Source organism: Sebastes umbrosus, chromosome 19 (genome assembly GCF_015220745.1).
Source record: "Sebastes umbrosus isolate fSebUmb1 chromosome 19, fSebUmb1.pri, whole genome shotgun sequence".
Lineage (NCBI taxonomy): Eukaryota > Metazoa > Chordata > Actinopteri > Perciformes > Sebastidae > Sebastes > Sebastes umbrosus.
In genome coordinates, this window is record NC_051287.1 from 13,133,841 (window position 1) to 13,157,877 (window position 24,037).

The 24,037-nt window shown below is 39.2% G+C and overlaps 2 protein-coding genes across 3 annotated transcripts; one reads left to right on the top strand and one right to left on the bottom strand.

Moving 5' to 3' along the window:
• Positions 1–231: 231 nt before the first annotated feature.
• On the top strand, positions 232–3,609 carry rpl28 (ribosomal protein L28). 2 transcript variants are annotated; one of them, XM_037752112.1, is made up of 5 exons: positions 232–256; positions 873–960; positions 2,865–2,988; positions 3,215–3,333; positions 3,472–3,609. In XM_037752112.1, the coding sequence occupies exons 2-5, from the start codon at positions 880–882 to the stop codon at positions 3,559–3,561; spliced, it is 414 nt and encodes a 137-aa protein (XP_037608040.1). In that variant the 5' UTR covers positions 232–256; positions 873–879; the 3' UTR covers positions 3,562–3,609. The 2 variants fall into 2 exon arrangements, with proteins under 2 accessions (XP_037608040.1, XP_037608039.1); XM_037752111.1 differs by lacking the exon at positions 232–256 and adding an exon at positions 298–339.
• A 4,526-nt stretch (positions 3,610–8,135) lies between these two features.
• On the bottom strand, positions 8,136–23,660 carry pdcl (phosducin-like). Its single transcript, XM_037753414.1, has 14 exons — positions 23,446–23,660; positions 23,275–23,358; positions 21,382–21,498; positions 19,893–20,033; positions 19,657–19,800; positions 18,482–18,663; positions 18,175–18,258; positions 17,076–17,322; positions 16,513–16,799; positions 15,110–15,257; positions 14,496–14,853; positions 10,327–10,511; positions 10,043–10,224; positions 8,136–9,229 (listed from the first exon to the last, which is right to left on the bottom strand). The coding sequence occupies exons 1-14, from the start codon at positions 23,450–23,452 to the stop codon at positions 8,666–8,668; spliced, it is 2,730 nt and encodes a 909-aa protein (XP_037609342.1). The 5' UTR covers positions 23,453–23,660; the 3' UTR covers positions 8,136–8,665.
• Between the last annotated feature and the right edge of the window lie 377 nt (positions 23,661–24,037).

Here is a 24,037-nt window from a genome sequence, read left to right on the forward strand (position 1 = left end):
CGTGTTCCTCCGCCGGGGCTCGTGGATAATTAGTACTCAATAATACCACTTTCAAAATATATAATATAACGTTATAATACAAATAAAACCACAACTGTTACGTTAATTATGACTCAGTGTTTTTTTTTAAATGTTTTAAAATGTGTTTTTGATGATAGATTGTTTATAAAAAAGTATCTGTAGTTGCGGAGTGATCTGTGACAGAGATAGTGTAAAGCGGTTTCCGGTCTCTCCGGTCCTCTTCCTCCGCTAAAAGGTAACGTGGTCGCTTCGGCAACCTAATAGCAGCTCACTAAAACGTCTTTATTGTGTCTCCCTGCTTGTATTTAGTCTAAAAAAGTAAGGTATTATGGTTGTGGGGTTTGTTATACAACCTATGTGACAAGAAAAGTCTCTTTATAGTGTAGGAATGGAGAGATATATGTGTGAATACGTCGTCTGTGTTAGGCCTCGTCGTGGAGCTGAGCTGGCTTTAGCTTTAGCTAACTGAGCTTCAGTGCAACCAATGCTGTGTTTTCAGTGTAAACGTTAAATTTATACTTTGTTTTTTTCTTTTTTTCAAGGCTGTTTTCATATATGCAATCCACTGTTAGTAATTATAATTAAATAGTCTATAAACCAACTTTTAAGTAGATGAGCTTACAGACAACCCATCAAATACACTAGAGAAAACAACCCCAACATTCAAAATTTAAATAAAATTAAAAGAAATAATGACAAAAAGAAAGAATAGAGTTAAAAATAATAATAATAATAAAAAAATACGAGAGTAATAATAAATCAAATCAACAAATAACTGCTGTTTAAAGTTGCCTTCAGCTGCTCATGAGTTATTTCAGTAACACTCCCCATGTGTCTTGTTTTTTGTTCAGGTTCATCATGTCTGCCCATTTACAGTGGATGGTCATCAGGAACTGCTCCAGCTTCCTCATCAAGAGGAACGGACAGACCTACAGCACTGTGAGTACACCTGTACCTGTCTCTCTGCTCAGACCACACCTGACTGTCCACACACTACCTGTCTCTGCTCAGACCACCTGACCGTCCACACACTACCTGTCTCTGCTCAGACCACCTGACCGTCCACATACTACCTGTCTCTGCTCAGACCACACCTGACTGTCCACACACTACCTGTCTCTGCTCAGACCACCTGACTGTCCACACACTACCTGTCTCTGCTCAGACCACCTGACTGTCCACACACTACCTGTCTCTGCTCAGACCACCTGACTGTCCACACACTACCTGTCTATGCTCAGACCACCTGACCGTCCACACACTACCTGTCTCTGCTCAGACCACACCTGACTGTCCACACACTACCTGTCTCTGCTCAGACCACCTGACTGTCCACACACTACCTGTCTCTGCTCAGACCACACCTGACCGTCCACACACTACCTGTCTCTGCTCAGACCACCTGACTGTCCACACACTACCTGTCTCTGCTCAGACCACCTGACTGTCCACACACTACCTGTCTCTGCTCAGACCACCTGACTGTCCACACCTGTGTCCCCAACTTATCATGAGTTTTAACCAGGGTTTTTATAATAATAATAATGCATTTATTTATATAGCACTTCTCAAAACAGATGTTACAAAGTGCTTCATAAGACAATAAAAGCAGATAAATAAAGTAAAACAAATATGGTAACTGCTAAAACAGAACATCACGGAACATATCAATAATAATAGAAGTGGTAAAAAGGTAGGACAAGTTGATAAAACAAATATACAGTATATATACATAAATGTGTATAAATGTACACATGCGTCCAGAAACGGATGTATACATACATATATTTATACCCTTCTCCTTATAGAAATGCTATCCTAAAAAAATGTGTTTTTAAAAGTGGATAAAGAGTTAGATGATTGTATCTCTATAGGAAGTGCAGTCCACAGTTTGGGAGCCCTGACAGCAAAGGATGTGATGTGATTACACTCGAAAAGTGACAAAATTGGGGGTTCTCAAAAACTATGTACAAATACTAAAAGCCATTTTTGAGTGTGATGTATAGTATGGCCCAACAGTGCAATACAAAAGGTAGTGGAGGTAAGGTGCACAGCCGTAAAACAGCTCAAGGAAGATTTTATAAACAATAAATAAATATTAAATCTGTGGGACAACTTTGAACTTTAATTGGCAGTGGTATTCCAAAGTCACAATTTTGCATAATTTCCTACATGTACTTTGATTTCTTGCATACTAATAAGCAGACATACATAAGCAAAGCCTACTACTGTAATACTGTCAGTACACTGTAAGGGCTGTACGGACTAGAGCTGCAGCAATGAATCGATTAGTTGTCCACTATTAAATTAGTCACCAACTATTTTGATAATCGATTAAGCGGTTTGAGTAAAAGTTATGCGATTCCAGCTTCTTAAATGTGAATATTTTCTGGTTTCTTTACTCCTCTATGACAGTAAACTCAATATCTTTGAGTTGTGGGCAAAACGAGACATTTGAAGACATCATCTTGGGCTTTGGGGAAACACTGATAGACATTTTTTCACCATCTTCTGACATTTTATAGACCAAACATGAATTGATTAATTGAGAAAATAATTGACAAATTGACAGTGAAAGTAATCGTTTGTTGCAGCCCTAGTGTGGACCCCGTAACTAGAGTAGTCTATAGAGTACGGTCTAGACCTGCCCTGTATGAAAAGCGTCTCAAGATTAACGTCTGTTATGATTTGATGCTATATAAAAAATAAACTGAATTCAATAGCTAACAGGATATGATGGGACTGTTCTTTGTGGTGAAACAAATGTGCAAATGTTCATCTTTGACATTACCAACGCAAGCTGTCCTGTGGGGTTTTCTGATTAAATTCCATTTATGTGACAGGAGCCCAACAACCTGAAGTCAAGGAACTCCTTCCGCTTCAATGGTTTGGTGCACAAGAAGACTGTAGGTGTGCAGCCCGCTGCCGATGGCAAGGGAGTCGTCGTCGTGCTGAAGAAGCGTGCAGGTAAACATTTCTGTCAAATAGCTTTGTCCACACTCGCATTGGATTCCTGGAATCAGCTAACAAGCACTGAACTGTAAGGACAAGAAACGTGATGCAGATTAGCACAGATGTAGAGCAGGATTACAAAACCTCAGAGTTTTTGCAGTCTCAGGTTTTTTATTGATTTTGTATTTTTACATCCGATGTGGTAACATTAGAATGTCTACTTTGTTTTTTTGTGTAACAGGCCAGCACAAGCCTGCCAGCTCTTACGAGAAGATCACCATCAACAAGAACTCTCGCGCAACCCTCAACAGCCTGAGGCACATCATTCGCAAGAACAAGTACAGGAAGGACCTGCGCATGGTGAGTTTAACTTGTGATTTTTTTACTGCAAAATCTCAAATGTATTACCACGTTGGTTTGTATGATGGTACCTTTATATTTGTAGTTTGTATTACAAAGCTTTCAGGAATATATTTTGAGTCTCATTTGTTTCCGCAGGCTGCCCTGCGTCGTGCCAGTGCCATTCTGAAGAGCCAGAAGCCTGTTGTGGTCAAGAAGAAGCGCACCAGGGCTGCCAAGACAGCATAAACTGATACACATGATGACTAAATAAAAGTTTTTGTTTGGAAAAAATCACCACATTGTCTTGTGTCTTAAGTTGCCCCTGGATCTCAATTACACCTGTGGTTTCTAATACGCAGGGTTTTGCAGATATCTGTCATTTGGTATGGTAAGAATCAAATTATTCCAAAGTATTTTTTAATGCATAATTGTCATTGGGAGAGTGTAAATGAGCAAAACTTCCTGGCAAAAGCAACCACAATCTGATCAATAAAGGATTAAGTCAGCGTTAAACAAATATAGATTCATAATTAGTCCAACTGAGAAAAGGATGCATACCAAGGAGGCTGAGGGATTTTTTTACCTCCAGCTTGTTTTTCTCAAACATGGTAATTTAATTGTGCAGTTGTTGGATATAAAGTAGAAAAGTACAGCATTTGAGCAGAAAGTAAATGCCTTTGTAAGCAATAGGTCTTACAAAAACAGGAAAGCTGGTAAATGTTACTAGTAATTTTGTTGACTTCATTTTGAGGCATGTGCTATTTCCTGTGCACTAAACATGCCCAAACCTGATGTAAATAGTTTAGCTGCTGTGGCTAGAAATAGGTCAGTAAGTGGGCACTTCGTTTTACTGACTTTTGTTTGTTGAACCCTCTACTAAATTATCTCAGCACCAGACCAACCTGCATTGAGGGAATATACTGTAATGGCAACAATGTTTTTCTGTGTACTGTCCTCTTGACCTCACTGATCTGATGTCCCAGTGATTATGTGCATGCTGTGACAGAAATGAGCTGCAACTAATCAAACACCAGGAGAGTGTCTGTCTGTCTGTCTGCAATGCATTGATTATCTGTGCACCCAGCTGGCACATTGCTTCCCTTTTTACCCACGTTTTTGTATCTTACGTAAATTCCTGCAGAATTGAACACATATTTGTTTACACAGCATATGTTTACAACATGAAATTTCATTTGCAGTAGGTTGTCCTGACGCAAACGGGGTCCCTGTTACTTTTGTCACAGTGAGCACTGATGTGTAAAACATTGGATAGATTTGAAAGCAGCCCACTGGCAGCTTTCCATCCATGGCTGTGGAAAGAAATAAACGGTTGTCACCTCCCCTTGAGTTAAAGCTGATACAACTATACTGCAGCAATCATTTGTGCAGTGAATCTCTTCCACAGAGGACTGGAACGTACCTATGAGAGGGATGGCTTGGCGTCTGTGAGGATGTGATAGAGGCCGCGGTCGCTATGAGGGGACTAAGGCCGGTGCTTTTCTTCATGCCCTTGGCTCTGCTGGTCTTGCAAAGTCGGAGCTTTGAACTACAGGATACAATTCATGCACTGATAGAGGAGAACATCCACCTTCATGACCAGCTGGAAAACCTCACACAAGCCCTCAGGGAACTCAAACGGATGCTCTTGCATCACTCAAATGGTACCGAGTCCTTTACCACCTATGCATACAGTATAAATACAAATATGAGTAAAAGAAGCTTTAACAGAACAATAATTATAGTGGAAAGTTTTTTAAGGGTGCAACATAGAGCCCACTTAGAAACTGAGATATTCAACAGTATTCAGAGTAATATTTTAATAATATTAAAAATGTAAATAAGAAATATTCAGAAGATTCCTCAAGACTCATTGGCTTAGACTTATTGGTTTTGTGTAAATCAAATGCATTTATTATTATTATTACATGTTGTATTTAATATTCTTAGACAGGTTCATCCACACATGAAATGGCAAAAGAAACTATTTATGAAAAAGAAATTAAAATAAAAAATATTCAGAGGATTCCTCAAGACTCACCATATTTATAGAAAACAAACTTAAAGAATATGAGGCTCGACCAAATTTAAATTTAAAAAGAAGTTATTAGTTTTGTGTAAATCATATAAAATGTATTATTATTATTATTATTATTATTATTACAACATGTTGTATTTAATATTCTTTGACAGGTTCATCCACACATGAAATGGCAAAAGAAAATATTTCAGATTTAAAAAGAACTTTGGAATTTCCTCCTTTATATTTATTTATTATTTTTTTTTCTAATTATCATTTTACTCTTGATATTATGATCCATTGCACACTAGTACACATATGTCTTGTGTATATGCAAATAAAACCTTTGAATTGAAGTTTAATCTCAAGACACAGAGTGTATACTACTACATTGTGGGACGTCTACTGAAATGCATATTAGTCTTTAGAAATGTTGTGTTTTTAAAACAGCTGCCTGCTCTTTCCCTTACTCTCATCTCCTGTTTGTTTTCTTTTAATCCTTTCCATGCTGTCTCCATTCATTCATGTTCTTATACAGCTTTCTCTTTTTTTGTTGTTTGACCTCGCCAAGAGGACATTTATTCATGACTTTTTTTGTGTGTGTGTTTTGTGATTAATTCAGACCCAGATCATCATGAACACCGTGACCATCACAACGAGGATGCCCGGCATCTGTGGGACGAATGGTCAGAACACGGTGTGTATCACAACACCCTGATCTCTTAAGGCTAACTACAACACTTCAAAGCTTCCAGCAGATTCACTGCATTGAGCGTGTTGTTGTGGCAGAGCCCATAGTATTAGTTGGCATTGATTTCACGGTCATGTAGGCTGCAGTTAGCCTTACGGGGTCATGTAAGCACCAGAGGGATAATGAAATGTTAATCAACTCTGCACACAAATGAGCCTTCTAGCAGGACAGTATATGTTGCATGCATATTATGTAAGTGACAGTATTTCTCCCTTCCTGGCAGGCATCAGTGCAGACACCCATCTCTTGTTGGAGCATGCCTTTTGTGGACATGACCTGCACGGTTCAGCGGCTCCCCTCCATGAAGGAACAGCCCTCCTGCTGCTGGCGTTACCCTGCCTCACCCTGCTGCTGATGATGATGATGAGGATACATTAGCCTGGGTGTCCACTGAAGAGCTACACACAAACTTGAGCTGTTGTCTGTGTCGCTCAATTGTCATACAAGTTGTTATCTTGTGGCCAATGGGGATAAGTGCAAACTGTAATTTTTTTAAATAATTGAATAGTGAGTTTTGATATGGTTGCAGGGATTAGCTCTGGCCTTGGCTCTTCATGTTCAGAGTGATTATATGCCCTTTTCACAGCAGCCCATTTTCACACGTCATTGCAGGGTAAACAAGGTAAATTACACAGGTGTCATTAATGACATTAATTGTTCTATTTGGTGTGTCACAGCGATTCCAGTGAGCCAGCACGAACAATACTAGGGAACCTGGCCCAACTCAATGGATGAATGTTATTAATTACACCTGTGTTTACCCTGCAGTGACATGCTGTGAAACGGGCATATTGAGTGGAAAGGATTGGATGAGTTACCCTATCCACAGTCTGTGTTAGACAAATCACCTCTGAGGAATTTACTGGAGTGGAAAGCAGCCTGTTGATGCTTGTGTATTACCACAGAGGAAGCTCAAATACCTTTTTCCCAGCAGACATTTTGACATGTCATAGTAGATAGCACAGGGGAGGCCCTGATATTGTGCATCCACTGGAATAGCTTATTGGGAGCCATCGTTAATGTTATCAATTTCACCTGTGCTTTTCCTACTCTGACAAGTCAAAATGTCCATAGGATTATTACATAAAAAACTCAACTTTTGGCTAAAAAGATGTTAACAAAACTGTGACGTTTATTGTTATTTTTCCACGTAATTCAGACTTATTTCAACTGTTCAGCTATAAATACTGAGAAACATCAAGTAGTTTGGATTCCTGGAGGAATAATCATGGGTTAGACCTTTTTTTCCACAGCAGACATTTCAACTTGCTCTAGCAGGAAAAGCACAGGTGGAACTAATAACATTAACGCTGGCTCTGTTCCAGCAAATTAACAGCATTAATTACACCTGTGTTTGACGAGTCAGAACGTCTGCAAGTACTATTCGTCTGAGCTGATCTGTGATCTTATTAACTTTGACCAACTTTCTTTGGCTGCTTGGGGACAGAAGAAGCTGTAAACACAACACTGACAATCATCACCTTATAAAAGTTTGTTTTTTTTAACATGTTGGCAAAAAGTTATATTTAAACATCCAACATAAGGAGCAACATTAGCATCAACTTAAATTAAATAATTCCGTTTTAGCTTTGTTTTGGTGTCTTATCAACTCCTGAGGTAAATATCCAGACCTCCATTGTAAATAAGAATTTGTTCTTAATTGACTTGTGTGGTTTAATAAAGATTAAATAGATAAAATATCTGGCTCTTCCACTATGTTCACCAGCTAGTTTCTAACTGTGTCTCTTTTCTGTTTGGTGCTGAGCAGGTAGCATACAACGGGTTTATCAGAGGTTTTTTTTCCTGAAAACTCTGCTAGAAATGACGTTGATGAGAGCAGATTTTGTGGGTTGGAAAACCAAAATCACCTGAGCCTAAAGACGTTAAAATGTCCTGTGGAGCTGAAGGGAAATGCAGAGTTGGGTGACAGTTATCTGTGGGTTCGTTACTACAAGCCTTATACACTACCCATAATCAGTCCTTTTTGTTTTATTATCCATCATCCCTACCTTGGACAACTCTAATAAATAAAAATAGAACAGGCAGACAACAGTGAGACGAAACATGTGTTTATTCTTTCTCACTATTTGAAATGGTACAGCACATATAAAAGTTATAAAATTAACTAAAAGTCAGTTTCGGGCTGCAGGATTCATATTCTACAGAGTGAGACGCATTAAATTCAATGACGATGCACATGAAACAAAACAAGGGAATGTGTTTTTTTAACACAACAAATAAATAGTTGACAATCACAGCTCAAATAAAACATTTAAACTAACAATCTACATCATTTTCACTCCTCGATATTAATGTAACAAAAATGTACTTTAATTATTAATTATAACTTATGTTTACCATGGATTGATGTCATGATGAAACTCACTGGGCCGTGATGTTTTTTGTGTGCATTTACTTTTGGTTCTGCTTCAATGCTGGTCTTATGATGCTGTGAGAGTAGTAACATGGCAATCCTGGCTCAGTCCGTCATCACTACGGGGGGTCCACATACATAAAAATTATCTAAAGTCCATGCAGACTGTGATTCCCAAGCAATATAATGCATGTTAGATATTATGGCTCTAGTCGATATCAAGGTCAGAGTCATCATCGCTCACAGTGTTCTGTACGATGGCTCCGTTGCGAATCGTCTTCGAGACGATGGGGGCCTTGTCCGGCAGCAGGCCGTACTCCTGCAGCAGCGCCTCCACGTCTACGGCAAAGAAATCTTCCCCGAGCTGGTCTGTGACCCGCACGAAGTTGCCGATCAGATCCCCTCCTTTGTAAACCAGCAGAGCGGGCAGAGCACTGTCTCTGAACAGTGCGCTGGTGCTGATGGCCGAGCTGCGCACGCTGCAGAACTTGACCAGCGGGTATTCCTGAGCCAGACACATCAGGCTGCCGCTCATGGCCTCGCAGCCCGGGATGTCGGCCTCGTAGATGTGGATCATGACCAGTGTGCTTTGGTCCTCCTTGTCCAAAGCCTCCAGGAAGTCCTCTCCGCTGCTAAGCTCGTAGACCTGCGCAAAGCGTTTGCCGCGGCAGAACTGGCGCCGCATCTCTTCGATGCGCTGCATACGGTAATGCTGGAGGAAGTCTTCGTCGTCCTCTTCTTCCTGGAGCATGTTGTACTCTTGCATGGTCATCTGTAGGGTAAACGAAGAAGAAAAACACATACAGTTAGTAAAAGGAACAGAAATATGCTTTCTTGCTGAGAATTAAATTATAATTCCTGGCCAGGACTAGTTGCCAGGCAACCAGCAGATAGTCCAGGAAGTTACAGGTCCCAGCCAAAAAATAGTCCAATACATAGCCACCCCATGAGATGGTGAATTTACCTTTATTACTTCTCTATACATACTACATTCACGTTTACACCTCTGTATATATATTTTTAGTACTTCTCATTATTACACACTACATTCCTGTTTACACCTATGTGTACATATAGTACTTCTCATCCTGCATATACATACTACATCCTGTTTACATTCAGTTTTCCCATCTGAAATACTGTCTTCAACTAAATTACAAATCTACATTTACATTACTATTTTATATTTACTTATGTTTGTATTTAAGCCCCTGCTCCGATGAATCCAATTTTTACTCTGGACTGTTAAATTCACTCAATGACAAGGATAAACGTGTTTCTCAGGACATAAGATACGTTTATATCTCAAATTGTAGGCAGTGAAACCAAGTATGTCACTAAGTTTACTGATCTATAATTAGTCACAAATTAGAGGATGAAGGTGCAGGGATTCCACGATGTTAATCAGGTTGTCCTTAATTAACATCTTGCCTGTATTAAGCCTTTTCCCACAGCAAGTGTCCCATTAGCAAGTGTGGCACAGTTTCAAGAGGGAGTCACCCAGGTACTGACAGGATGGAGTGAGGAACAAGATTTTACAAGCGCTTCTTTCACCATGTATGTATTTTGTCCTCATCCTACTTACTTTGCCTTTGATTTTGTCAGCCAGCTCTTTCTGTTTCTCTTTGTCTTTTTCCAGGTCAAGGTCAGAGCGGCAGGTCATCGACAGCTTCTTGATCAGTCTTTCCATCTCTCTCTTCTGCTCTTGTTTCTGCTCCACCTCCAGCTGTTTGAACTTCCTCCAGTCATTGATGACACCCTTTGGTCCTGAGACAGAATAGCCCGAGTCACTATCCCTGTACTTCATATATGCATAGTGGTCTTATTAGGATTGTGTGTGTGTGTGTGTGTGTGTGTTTGTATTAATACCTGTGTTGACAGCACTTCCATCAGCGCTGTAGTCTATCTCAGGCTCATTGACGGTACCGTCCCGGATGGTCTTGTTCTCCCCATCCTCATCCTCGTTTTCGCTGCCTTCATCCTCACTACTGCTGTAGTAGTACTGCAGCTTCTCTCCCAGAATTCTGTCATCCAGAGTCGTCATGACAACGGCTCACCTGAGGGCAGCAGTTATCAATTTGTTAAGATACAAATGCAACTCACTACTACAGCTTTGTACAGGACACAACGCTACGCTTAATGCTTTCACATGCAATGGTATCATTATGTTTCTGTTTATTCTTCTTATTAACATGACTGAGAGCTCATTCTTCATCTTTGTACTGCACGTAGAAGGAAGTCCGTATTGAACAACATCAATATGAAGTAATCTAGTACACTTATAGCTTAAATTCACACACAGCTTGTGTTTAAATAAGCACGCCGACCTGCATTTTGTTGGGTAAGTTGACAAATAATTTGCATTGCAGTTGACAGTGAGACAATACTGCTTTATGTTTAATAGATAAAACCTCTACAGATTAACAACAGTTTTATCACACAATAGTATGGCAGAAGCACTATAATCAGTGGAGCATAATAATCCAGATTGACAGCCATTCAAGCTGCCGTAGGTCGGATAGAAAGGGTTTATTTAAAAAAAAAAAAATGGGACATCTACACTGTACAGAGCTTATACTAAGTAAGTGTGTCAACAAAAACCTGGGCTGAGAGGCCTTTAGTGATGCACTGAACTGTATGTAAGCCAACTAATGTGCACAGATGGAGAGAGACCCAGGCTGATAAATCCCACCCATTTGACAGTGGTTAAAATAGAAGATAATATTAGATAGATAGATAGATAGATAGATAGATAGATAGTAACTTTATTGATCCCGAGGGAAATTCAAGTTTCCAGCATCACAGTTCCATAGTGCAAAACATGTTAGTAAAAAGACAGTAAAAAATTAGTAGTTCAAAGTACAAAGTACAAAAATATACCAGTAAAGATACAAGTAGATGAAGAAAACTGTTAAAACTGAATATAGTGCAGGGTAACAGCTGTGATACAGGACTATTAAAAAATGTGAATATAGTGCAGAAGAGACTGTTAAAATGTGAATATAGTGCAGAAGAGACTGTTAAAAGGTGAATGTAGTGCAGAAGAGACTGTTAAAAGGTGAATATAGTGCAGAAGAGACTGTTAAAATGTGAATATAGTGCAGAAGAGACTGTTAAAAGGTGAATATAGTGCAGAAGAGACTGTTAAAAGGTGAATATAGTGCAGAAGAGACTGTTAAAAGGTGAATGTAGTGCAGAAGAGGCTGTTAAAATGTGAATATAGTGCAGAAGAGACTGTTAAAAGGTGAATGTAGTGCAGAAGAGACTGTTAAAAGGTGAATATAGTGCAGAAGAGACTGTTAAAAGGTGAATGTAGTGCAGAAGAGACTGTTAAAAGGTGAATATAGTGCAGAAGAGACTGTTAAAAGGTGAATATAGTGCAGAAGAGGCTGTTAAAAGGTGAATATAGTGCAGAATAGACTGTTAAAAGGTGAATGTAGTGCAGAAGAGACTGTTAAAAGGTGAATATAGTGCAGAAGAGACTGTTAAAAGGTGAATATAGTGCAGAAGAGACTGTTAAAAGTGAATGTAGTGCAGAAGAGACTGTTAAAAGGTGAATATAGTGCAGAAGAGACTGTTAAAAGTGAATGTAGTGCAGAAGAGACTGTTAAAAGTGAATGTAGTGCAGGGTAACTCCAGTAGTTTAGTCTATGAAAGTGCAGTTTGCATTATTATCTGTCCTGCAGACCGTCCTCCTTTGTCCCTTCCCTCCCTAGAGAGGAAATCAGCCTAACTACATCTCTTTTATCTAATATTGTTGCTATTGTAAGATCTAAGGCCTACAGCCAACACCTGAAGTGCCTGTGAATCCCTATAGAGGTGTGACAGCTAAAACAATAACAGTTAACTACTTATAAGGTCATCAAACTGTTATTGCCGTTTCCTCAGGTATCTAAACGCTGCTGCAGAGAGGATAGAGACAATCCTATTATCTCGTTCATGAAGTAGGACAAGGTTTGTGAAAGTGAGCTAGCATTAGTGCTAGCATTTCTTACACTGACTTCCTGTGACAATCGTACACATTAGCTCGCCATAAACCGAGTGTAGATGAATCTCTCCAACATTATACACCACATAAAGAAAGTCACAGTACTTGTGAATGATTGGTTTTAGTCTTACCTTGATTTTAAGACCAGCAACTGTTAGTAAAATATCTCCCACTGCTCACAGCTCCAGCTAATCTGCCAGTTTAGTTTAGCTGCTGCCGCAAAACACTAGCCTCCCAGAGTATGATGCCTTCACAGTTCACCAAAAATATCGTAATCATAATAAACCAAGCGATATTTAGCGACAAGGGTTAAGATATATTAATATATATACTATATTTACTATATTAATGAGGTAGACATACCAGAAACCGCGTCAATAATTATTATGGCTCAATCTTTGATGCTTTTTTAAACATTGTAGACACAAATATTGCTCCAAATGCACATATTTGCACTTTTTAGTTAGTAGGCCTATCAAATAACTCAATTTACAGACACAGCCACTCAAAAGTGTTGAGCTTCACAGTTCATTATTATTATTATTATATTACTATTATTATTGCCATTCAAAGTTGTGTTTCAAAGTATGATATTTAATTGGGTCACATTCTGAAGTGATTGTACCATAAGTTTCGAGTTTTACTGAGAGCACGTAAAGGTAACACGCTACCATGGTTTATCCCAATGACGTAGACATGTTGGAAGATGCTGGAAGTGTTATGTAGTTCACAAATTCACAACTAGAGGGCAGTATGGCTATAAAATATAATAATATACAGTATATACTACTTCTACTACTACTACTACTGCTATTACTATTAAGTAATTCATTGGTATTCTGGATTGATAATAAGGATAATTATATCAGTAATTTATATTTCTGTATGACACAGATTAAAGGTAATAATTATAGTTAGAATAATTATAAATAATAATAATTATAGTTAAACAAATTTAGGAAAATTTTATTAGAGTATATGTATGGCTCAATAAGGAAGCTGGTTAATAAATAATAATTGATTTATGGAGAAGGGGTGGGATTAAATAAGTTTTTCTACTTCTTCTCACTCCTTTTCGAAAATGTAAATCAAGGCATCAAGTGTTTGACAATTTATTTTTCTTATGCTTTTCATTGTATATAAAATACTACTTGTTTCTGACTGTCCACTTGTTGGTATGATCATTTTTTTCTTTCTTTTTTTTTTTTTTTGTATTTTACATGTTAAAAATCAATTTTCAAATGAAATTAAATAAAAATGACAAATTACAAAAAAACATTTCCACAAAAGGTAGCATGAATCCAATAGTATAATTATAGGTTCACTCTCCCTTTTGTTAATACAAATCACTACAGAATTTAAATATTTAAAAAGACAGATAGCACATGTGAATCTAATGTGTGTGGATTTATTTTCTGGCTGATCCCTGACATGAATAATCTCACATGTATCCTAATCTACCTAAATGTTCTAAGAGTCAATGTAACCGTGCTTAAATCTTATGTGTTTTTTAAACCTCTCTGTGCAATTTACACCCTGTGAGTCCTTCTCATGTTCCCATCAGTATTCAGCCTCAAGCCAAAAGAAACACAGGATTCACAAGAAGCAGTGGGTGGGAATAGTGTCTCATGAGAGGTACAAAACAATGGATAGTCAAGACAAAGATTTTAATCACTACACATTTTAAGTGAATGGAACAATAATCCACGTTGTGTCCATAGTTTTATTTCAATGAATGTTAATATTGCAGTGCAATCATTTCCTTTAAAATAAATCTAACAGACCTTTATTACTGGACAGTGTAAACATGATGGTATTTCAGTCTTCAGGCACAAAGCATTTAGCAAAATGTACATGTTTATGTTGTCACTGATGTGTTTGTTTATGAGTGTGAGCAAGTTAAGGAAGAGGTGAGTTCTCATACTGAGCTCTGAGTCCTGTATGATTCTCCAGTGCTGTTCAAACAACCATTACTGTACATTCTCCACACACAAACATCTTGTTTATATTCATCTCAAACCATAACCTTCTGCTGTCTGCAAAGAGTCACAGCTCATCAGTCCTTACTTTACTGTCATCATTCCCACTTTGTGATTGCTCCTCTGTTGGTACTCTGAACGCCACATAGGGACACGTCCTGGTGTTCAGACAGACCAGCTTCTTCAGCGTGGCAGATTTCACTATGTCAAAGCCGACTTTGCCTCCAAAGGTGCTGGGCTTCCAGTAATCTGGAGAACATATAGGGTTTCCCAGGAGGCCTTTAAGAGAGAAGGGGGCGCCCATCTCTATCATGCTCTCTCCAAATATGGCCCCCTGTCGTGTTCCCTCCAACAGTAAACCAGGGTAAAATTCAACAGCATCAATGTCACCGTAGAATTCCTCAAGCTCGCGGGCTATCTCCTCATTATCTGCAAAATGGTAATCAAGTATTGCACAGTTAATAAAATATCTACAATACAATGCATCATCTATAACTTTGCAGACAATAGACAATGATAGCAATTGGGAATAGTCTTTAAGAAAATGCCTTCGAAGGGAGTGGATGCCGTTTATTTCAAGAATGTGTGCTCGGCTGCTCTCACGGAGTTGTAAAAGTGAAATATCACATGCTCTGAAGGTTGCACTTTGTGTTGCGTGGTCTGCACACAGAGCTGTTTTTCTTACCAGTGAATTGTTGGAACGATGAGTACGGCTTGAGGTTAAAAAACTTCCTGTACTGGTTGAAGGGCTGCATGCGCAGTTGGCGGGACTCCTTTATGGCCCCAACAGCCACTTTGGTTACCACAGCATTGATGTTATGGCCACCGCCGATCTGTAGGACAAAAGTTTGAGAATAAAGCATCTAATATTTAAAAAAAAAAAGACAACATCTTTACGTTATATAAAGTGCTAAGCAGCTCATGTGGATGTGCTGTTATTTTTCTGGAGGCGGCTCGGTTGTATGTGATTACCTGTGATTAAATGTCAAAAGTGTATGCTAATGTAGGCTAGTAAATGTAATGATCTATGTGAAGACTGTAATTTTACCAGCCGGTTAGACTGTTATTAGGTCATTAAATAGGCGTTATCAGTCGGTATAAGCCTCATAGATGTGGGTCAAAAGGGGCCTACTACACTGACTAGTAGGTTTTGTCATCGATTCACATGGGCGATCACTGAAAGTCGACAGCAAAACCAAAACATAATCTTTTTCCCTAAAGTTAACTAAGTGGTGTTGTTGCCTAAAACTAAAGAAGGCCACATTGCTTTTAAGATCCGTTTTCACTTTTACAGCGTAGAAGGTGTAGCAGGCCCCTACTGACCCACATCTATGAGGTTTATAACGACTGATAATGCGCATTTAATGAGCCGATAACAGTCAAATCGGGTGAAGCTATTAACAAACTTTTTTTTCAGCCAGTACACACTAACCTATTCTCATTCCAACTCGTCACATACTGACACTTTGTCAGACCCCTCAGCGCCACTTTTCGGTCGCAGTAAACACATGCTTAATGTTATGAATTTAACAAAAACAGTTGCTTAGGTTTATGCATCAAAACCACTTAGTTAGGTTTAGGAAAAAAACATACTGCTGCTAAAGGGTGTCTTCTTAAGCGTCGGATGGTATCGAATGCCAATGGCCGTGACAAAACATTGGTATTTGACGCCATGGGAATGAGAACGGGCTGGTACAGTCATCTCCTTATGTGGCAGGCAACCAAAAACAATGTTTGTTTCTGTTAAGCATATAAATCTTGTAGCTACAACGGTTATCACATTGTCTTCCCTCCTTTTTAAAAGGTGTACTTTGGGTTGAGGCCAAGATAAAGCGTTAATATAAATATAAAACTCCCAACCACCCTCAGTTAGTCACACAACTGTACCAAAACATTACCCTCAGTAATTGTCACTTACAGGATACAAATCCAGCAAAACAGGAAGACGTGAAGTACGAATGCCAAAAAATACTTTACATGGATATTTGAAGGTAGCAGATTATACCATTCCAAATTACAAACAACTGTACATTAGAAAAAACAAATGTATTTATCGCTGCAAATTTATGATGTTCTTTGGATTGTTACCCGGCCAGCAGCTTGCCGGGAGAAGGCGTCCACCAGCTTCTCAATGCCGTAGTTTGTGAGAACAGATGTGTTGAAGATAAACTGCGGGTACGACAGTTCATCTCCGTTAATGAAGAAACTGTCTGGCATCAACGGGTGCCAGTGGTAGAGCTGGCTGAACTCCAGAGCGATACGGTTGCCATACTGGAAGTTGGTGTTAAAGAGCAGGGTGGGATCAAACTTCAACTGCAGCAGGTATCCACTGAGGTGCTGCACGTACTCCTCTATCACTATTCTTATTGTCTCACCTGAGAGAAACATGCACAGACACAAAGACGGCAGATAGATTTATTAAGGTATTAAGTCATGACTCAACAGGTTCAAACTCAAGATGACTCAAATAAAATGATCATCCATGAGCTTAGAACTGTTGTTAAAAAGTACACCAGCACTAGACAAACACAATTAAAAAGTTAAAATTATAAATGCATTAAAGGAATAGTTCGACGTATTAATAATAGTTAAGGAACAGGAAGTATTTCTCAACATGTTTAACTATTCCTTCATAATTCTGTCCAGCTCACCAATGATGATGAAGCGTGTGGTCTGGAAAAGCTGCTCATCATCCCAGGTGGGATGCTCGGCCTTCAGGATGTCACACACTCGGTTATGCTCCCTCAGCCACAGCGTGGCGTACATTCCCAAACCAGGGAGGAGTCCAAAATGTTCCTGACCAATAGCCATCTGACCCTCCGGAGGGATCCCAGGTGGGTAGCTCATCTTAATGGGTGCATCAACTACAGGGGGAGGGTACATCTCGCCGTCAACTAACTGAAAAGTAATAATGATAATACATTACAACTCAATGCACAATCTGTCTTTCCCAACCATCTTCACTTTATCTGACAGTATAGTACAGAGTACTCCATATTCCTGCAGCAACAGGAATATGATATTTGGCAGATGCTTCTCACAGTGTGTAACATTTGGGGGGATCTATATGCAGAAATGGAATATAATATTCAAAACTATGTTTTCATTAGTGTATAATCACCCGATTATGGCTCTAGAGAGAGACTTTCACGTTTTTTACGTGACTTGAAAGCCACTGTAATTCTCCGACATGCTTGTGAAACTACGGTAACATGAAGCGCAGAGTGTAAAACCGTGGTAACGCCAGCCGCTGTTTGACTTCCGTTGCTCCTAAAGTAGTGTTATTAAGGTAAGGATGGCCTCTGAGCGCAACATGTTCTCATCCCAATTCGTCACATAACGCCGCTTTATCACGCCCCTTGGCATCACTTTATTTTTGGTATCAAATCCACTATAGTTAGTCACTTTAGCCACACCACTAGATGCCGCCAAATCTGAGCGAGTTGGACGGCGTTACCACAGTTTTAAACTCGGCGGCTCATGTTACCGCGGTCTTGGAAAGGGAGGAGTGAGCGGAGAGGTACTCGGTTGGTTGCAATCTGCAACCAAACCACTAGATGCCACTAAATCCTACACACTGTCCCTTTAATGATGAAGACAACACAAGCAGATTCAATGAAATGATAAAATATGGACAGCACTGTTAGTGAGTAACATTTGGCTGAAGACACTCTCACTCTGCCCTTGTTCCGTGTCGAGATACATCTTTATGCATTATGTTTCCTCAATTCACAGTTTTGATTCTTTCACCTGATACTTGAGTTTTCCGTCTTTGTGAAGCCTGAGATGGAGCTGACGTTGCAGGTTGTCTCCATAAATGTGCCCTGCATCCACCTGCAAGTGAGAGAATGAGAGGAAATAAATAAAGACATTAATTTATTCATTCATTCAAAGCATGAATGCAAAGCTCTTGACCACATAGCCTCCCCTTAAAAATATAAATTCCCCAGACCAACCATAACCCCAAAGTTAAATTCAAGGAAAGCACAAGCGAGAAGAGTTCTATCCAAATAAAGTTTGTGATTACTAAAAGAACAGAAGCTGTAAAGGGACTGACCCCGTGCGCTAGAGCCTTAGTGAAGCCAACACCCATACGATTGTAGGTCTTAAAGAACTGGTGGGTGAAGTGCTGTGCGAAGAAGGCGAACATGAGGTTGGAGCCCTGGGGGTCGGGTCTGAACGTTCTTCTCTTCAGCAGCCTCTCAAACAGAAGTTCAGGGTCAGGCAGCCCAGCCTCGCCTGCACAGAAACACCACGACGTCAAACACAACACAGATACACCACGCCTCTAGTCATAACACTGAAACAGTGCGTCAGTGAACACAACACACTGCACTTCTGATCCATCCAAGGTCAGTAATCTGCATGCATATCGTGCTGTGGTGCGCAAAGTACATTTTCTGCATTAGATATTACTGATGCCGTCACACATTTGCACCTCATAGTGAAATACCAAAATTATGCAGTGGCGGAATGTAACTACATTTACTCAAGTACTGTATATCAATCTAATTTTAAGGTATTCATAGTTTACCTGAGTATTTCTATTTTATGCTGCTTCTACTGTACGACATTTTAAGAAGAAGGAAATATTGTACGTTTTACGTTTTTGTCCACACAGCTAATATGTTTATTCGATTTATTTTAATATTATTTATTATTATTATTATTATTATTATTATTATTATTATTATTATTATTATTTCAATCAACGATTTTTTATCCAAAACATAAGATCATCTTATAAAATACAGATTGATCTATTAAACTAGTTTAAACTGCCTAATAATATACAACATATATTGTGCATATGTATCATTACTATGAAAAGGTAGGGCTGGGTAGTATTTGAGTGTTTTTAGTACTAATACATGTTACTGCCAATACAATACTTGGGTTTTGGTACAGATATCGAAATATCTATTATTATTATTATTATCATTATTATTATTATTTATTTTGGGGGTATTTTTTTATCATTATTATTGATATATTATTATTATTATTATTATTATTTAAATATTCTAATATTATTTTGATTCCATTTATTTATAAATATTTTGTTTATTTATTTTATATATTGTTTTTAATTCATGTTTTATTTTGAAATATGTCATTTTTAAAAATAATTTCCAATGCATATTTTTAAAACCAATAAAATTTGATCGCAAAAATAGGATACCAAAACAATACTTGTATCGATACCTAAATAAAAATAAATGAGTGGCTAACCTTTGACCCCCAGAATTGTGGGGCAGTCCTCTGGCACTGGGGGCAGAATCCGGGTGTAGTAGCTCAGATTATAGTACGACTCCCAGCTGAGGTAACCATACTTTGAGTTGAAGGTTGGAGGGTTGGGTATTAAATTGGACCTCGCTGTTCAGAAAAGTTAATAAGTTATTAGACACATTGAATACGCGGCAGCCATGAATGAATTTCATTGAGTGAATGAACAGCTGACTCTGCACCTGTTAGAACCAGCCGCATGAGGACGTCCCGTAGGAAGGTGTAGTTGATGATGTCCCAGATGATGCGGAAATGGGTGAGAATGTAATTTGCCACATCTGGGCTTGGCTTGATGAACTGGCGCACTCTGCTCCAGAACTCCGCTGTGATGGGAGAACACATGAAAAAACAATCTGTTCTTACTGGAAGTCAGCGCAGCTGGGAAACCAAAATGGAAATTCACTCAGGATGACGAAGCTATGTTTATATACTGTAATGTTCAACAACCCCCTTTATGTTCCTCACACTGTCTGCCTGAATATGCCTATACTGTAGTTACCCTCTATCTGAAGCGTCCGTTTTAGTGCATTTCAACGGAAATGCATTGCTAGGCAACAGCTTGGGTCCATGTTTACTTCCTGTCAGCTGATGTCATTCATATACACTGCAACTAGAAATAAACCAGGACACATTTAGCATGTTTACTAAAGAGTATAGAAGCAAAGGGACTAAACTGTAATGGGTTTTTTTTCAACAGCCACTGCTGCCATTTTGGACTGAAAACGCTAATTATATTTATAATATTTTATTGTTCAACACAGGCCATTTTGGTAGAATATGACAATAGAATAGAAATAATTGTGTTTTACTTTTGTACGGCACTTTTTAGGCAAACGTTTTACTGCCGTCTGGTAGTCGCTTTCAGTCCAAAATGGCGGAAGCGTAGCTTTGCTGCTGGGCGCTGATGCAACGAACAATTGACTTACACTTCTTGGCAATATACTTTTTTTTGTAGTTTACATTTAAAACTGTGAAATGTCTATATATTGTAGATTTATGACATCACAAATGAACAGAAATCCTAACAGCTTGTTTCAAAGTTACAGTTTCTGAATACGGGCTGTGTGCATTTCTCCATGGATTGAGCATTTCAATACTTTCAGAGTATTTATACAGTACTTAAACCTGCTTTATAATAATAATAAAAAAAGACATGAAAATCTCACAATATGGGACCTTTAAGTAAATGTTATCACTCAATCCCATTATTTCCCCTTTTCCTGTTTGACTTTTCCTTCCTTCTCCTCCCACTCTTCCTTTCTTTTTTCTCTTTGCACAATCAAAGTGTTAATTATTAATATGCCTGGTGTGTGGGATGTAACTGCATAACTGTCATCTAAACACATCACATCTGATTAAGGACAACAATATGTGATGGGTCTTTGTTAATGAGAGGCAGAGTTAGTAGGCGGTTCAATAAAGAGACCAGCAGAAGCAGCTCTGATCCAGCTGGTCTCTGTGTTTCCAAATATTTGGGTCTAGACAAGAAGTCCTAATTCTGAGAGCCAGGAGCTATGTTGCTCTATTTCCTGATTTAACAACAACAAAATGAAAAAGCCTTTTCCATAAGCCTGACATCTAATCCTTTCCGTTTTGTGTACAAACGAATAAAATCAAATTCTTGAAAAAGTGCAATACTAAGGGAGGATATGAGGACATAACTGGACTCACGGACAGTGCAGTTGTCTCCGCTGTAGCCGGTATTAGTGCAGTCACACTCATACTTGACCTCACCGAACCTTACACACACTCCCCGGTGCTGACAGGGGAAATAACAGCAGGGGTTCACTGTGGGGAAACAAGAAAGAGAACTCATGTCAAAGACTGTTAGACATAAACTCAGACAGGCAGATCATATATGACGCTGCGACATTGTGAGATAAATATTGACTTGACACCGTTACTTCCTGAACAGTGATTTATAGAAAAACATCTGTGTTAGCACAAGCTTAATCACTTCTGGAAACATTTGTCTTTTAGGCCGGACGGGAAGTCAGAGTGAGCCGCCAGGACCCACTTTCATTAAAAAAACATCTGCCGTGTAAAGTGAGATCATTTAATTGAATCCCGCCTGCTCCCAGTGCAGCACTTGTTTTTCAGGAATTTTATCAAATTTTTTCAGCATCTTGAATAACGTTTATTTCAGCTGGAAAGTGGTGTAATAGGCCCCCTAATGTCGTACTCAGAAAAACAGTTTTACAGGTCTGTTATTTAATAAAACTCTCCCTGAAAGAACTATTTAAGTTGGTACAAATCTTAGGGAAAGAGATGAAGTTCAAATAAGTGTGGGAAAAAATCAAGTGAGCCACATGAAAAGGCCGTTGTGCTTACACACAGAACCAGGAGGATGGGAGAGGATGTCTAAACAGATATACTGACAAGATATGAGAAACTAAATCCTCTTAAATTACAGCTCTGTTTTCATCACACATTCCTTCATCCTAAAATTTATGCATGGATTATTACAAGTTCATAATATTATAGAAATATGTCAGGGTGAAGCATTACAAATATTTGAACCGTGCGATGGACGATAACTCATCCAGGTAGAGGGCAGGCTCCACTGACAAAAAAAACCCATTACTGCAGATCATTTATAAGCCAAAACTCTCCCTGCACATGCACAAACATGCCTCTTTCTGCCCACGCAGCCCCATCCTTCTCCGTCTCCTAGCTGCACAACCAACATATCAGCAACCTCATCTGACTGCTATGTAAACTACACAGGCACTATCTGATTTCACAGGTCACAGTGAGTTTAAATCTCACATGCAACGCAGCTTATTGAACCATAGATTTACATAAATCACTGTCACTGCGTCAACAGTTTACTCTCCTGTGACTGAATTCGTCTAAAAAAAAAAACCCCGTCCTGTGTGGTCCTTTACTTCCACAATAACACAGCATCTCATTCAGAAAAAGAAAGGAAAAAAAGGTGGTGAAACTGTTTGTTCACAGTGTGTGAGAGCTGATAACGTTGGCCCAAGGGGCAGGATGGTATAGGGGGTGTGTGAAGCCGTACAGGTCAGACTGCATGTTTGGGTTTTCTACAGGTCTGGCAGGAAAAGTCTGTCTGGGGGCTTCACTGCTAGGAAGGCATGCATCCAATTTCATGAATCTGATAGGCGCTGAGTCTTGAAATTGTATCTTTTAGGGAACTAAAAGATCAAATACTCCTTTTATTAGATAAATAAAATGATCTCACTGCAACAAGTTGATATGATTCAGGGGAAAAATCATAATTAGGCCTCTTGCTGCTACTTTGTCCTCATTATAATTTACTTGAGAAGTTGTAAATCATGACGCTAAATCATCTTTCTTTGTATTGCCTCTTCTCATGGATGCATCCTGCTTTTGTGCCAGGAGCAGACTTGCCAGGGCCTGCCTTTGTTATCAGGGTTACGGGAATGTCTAGAAGGCTGCAGTAAAGAGGAAGCCTTGATAAAAAGCCACAGGGAGAAGAAAAACACATCCTTCTTCATATATGTTCCCCTCATCTGACCCGTGGCAGCAAACAGCTATTACAATGCAGGCATAACAACATCCCAGTGACCTCTCACCTACCTGTGTTGGAGGTAACCTCATCACCCCGGCATGCAGGCTCCCGCAACAGCAAGAGCAGAGCACACACTGATCCTAGGACAGAGGCTTCAACAAAAACAGTTTCAAAATCAGTTTTATGTTCAGGATCAGAGAGGTAAAAACACAGCAGACAACACCAGCAACAATACTCACATCTCATTACAGCAGCCTCAGTTCAGGAGAATGTCATTCCAACTCATAAAAACTGTGAGAAGAGTGTACAAAATCCAGAGAGAGAGGAGGAGAGCCAGCTGTTGGCAGACAGAGAGTGGGAGTAGTGGATTAGCAGCAGCAGCAGCAGCAGCAGTCCAACAGGTTAACTCCTGTGTGAGAGTGCTGCAGCCCCGCCGCACTGCGCCTCTCTACCTGCCGTCCCACGGAAAGAGAGGGAAAGTGGGTTGGAGGCTTCAGCCAACTGCGGGTTTACTCTTCTTTATCACCCTCTGCTGGTCCTTAAAGTCTCACTGCAACTACGTGCTTTTTTATCTTAGAATCAGAATCAGATTTATTCGCCACAATTACAAGGAATTTGGTTTTATGCACCTCTCTCAGTGTACTTACACAGAAATAACAGCTATAGGAACAAGGACAACAAGGCTAGAATAGACAGGATTGTTATGTACAGTATGTGAAAAAATATAAATTGTGGAATTAAAACCAAAGCAGACTGAAGTTTTTCAACACTGTTCCTCAACAACAAGAAGCACCACAGTCACTGAGCTGCACATCCCAGCTCTCTAATGTT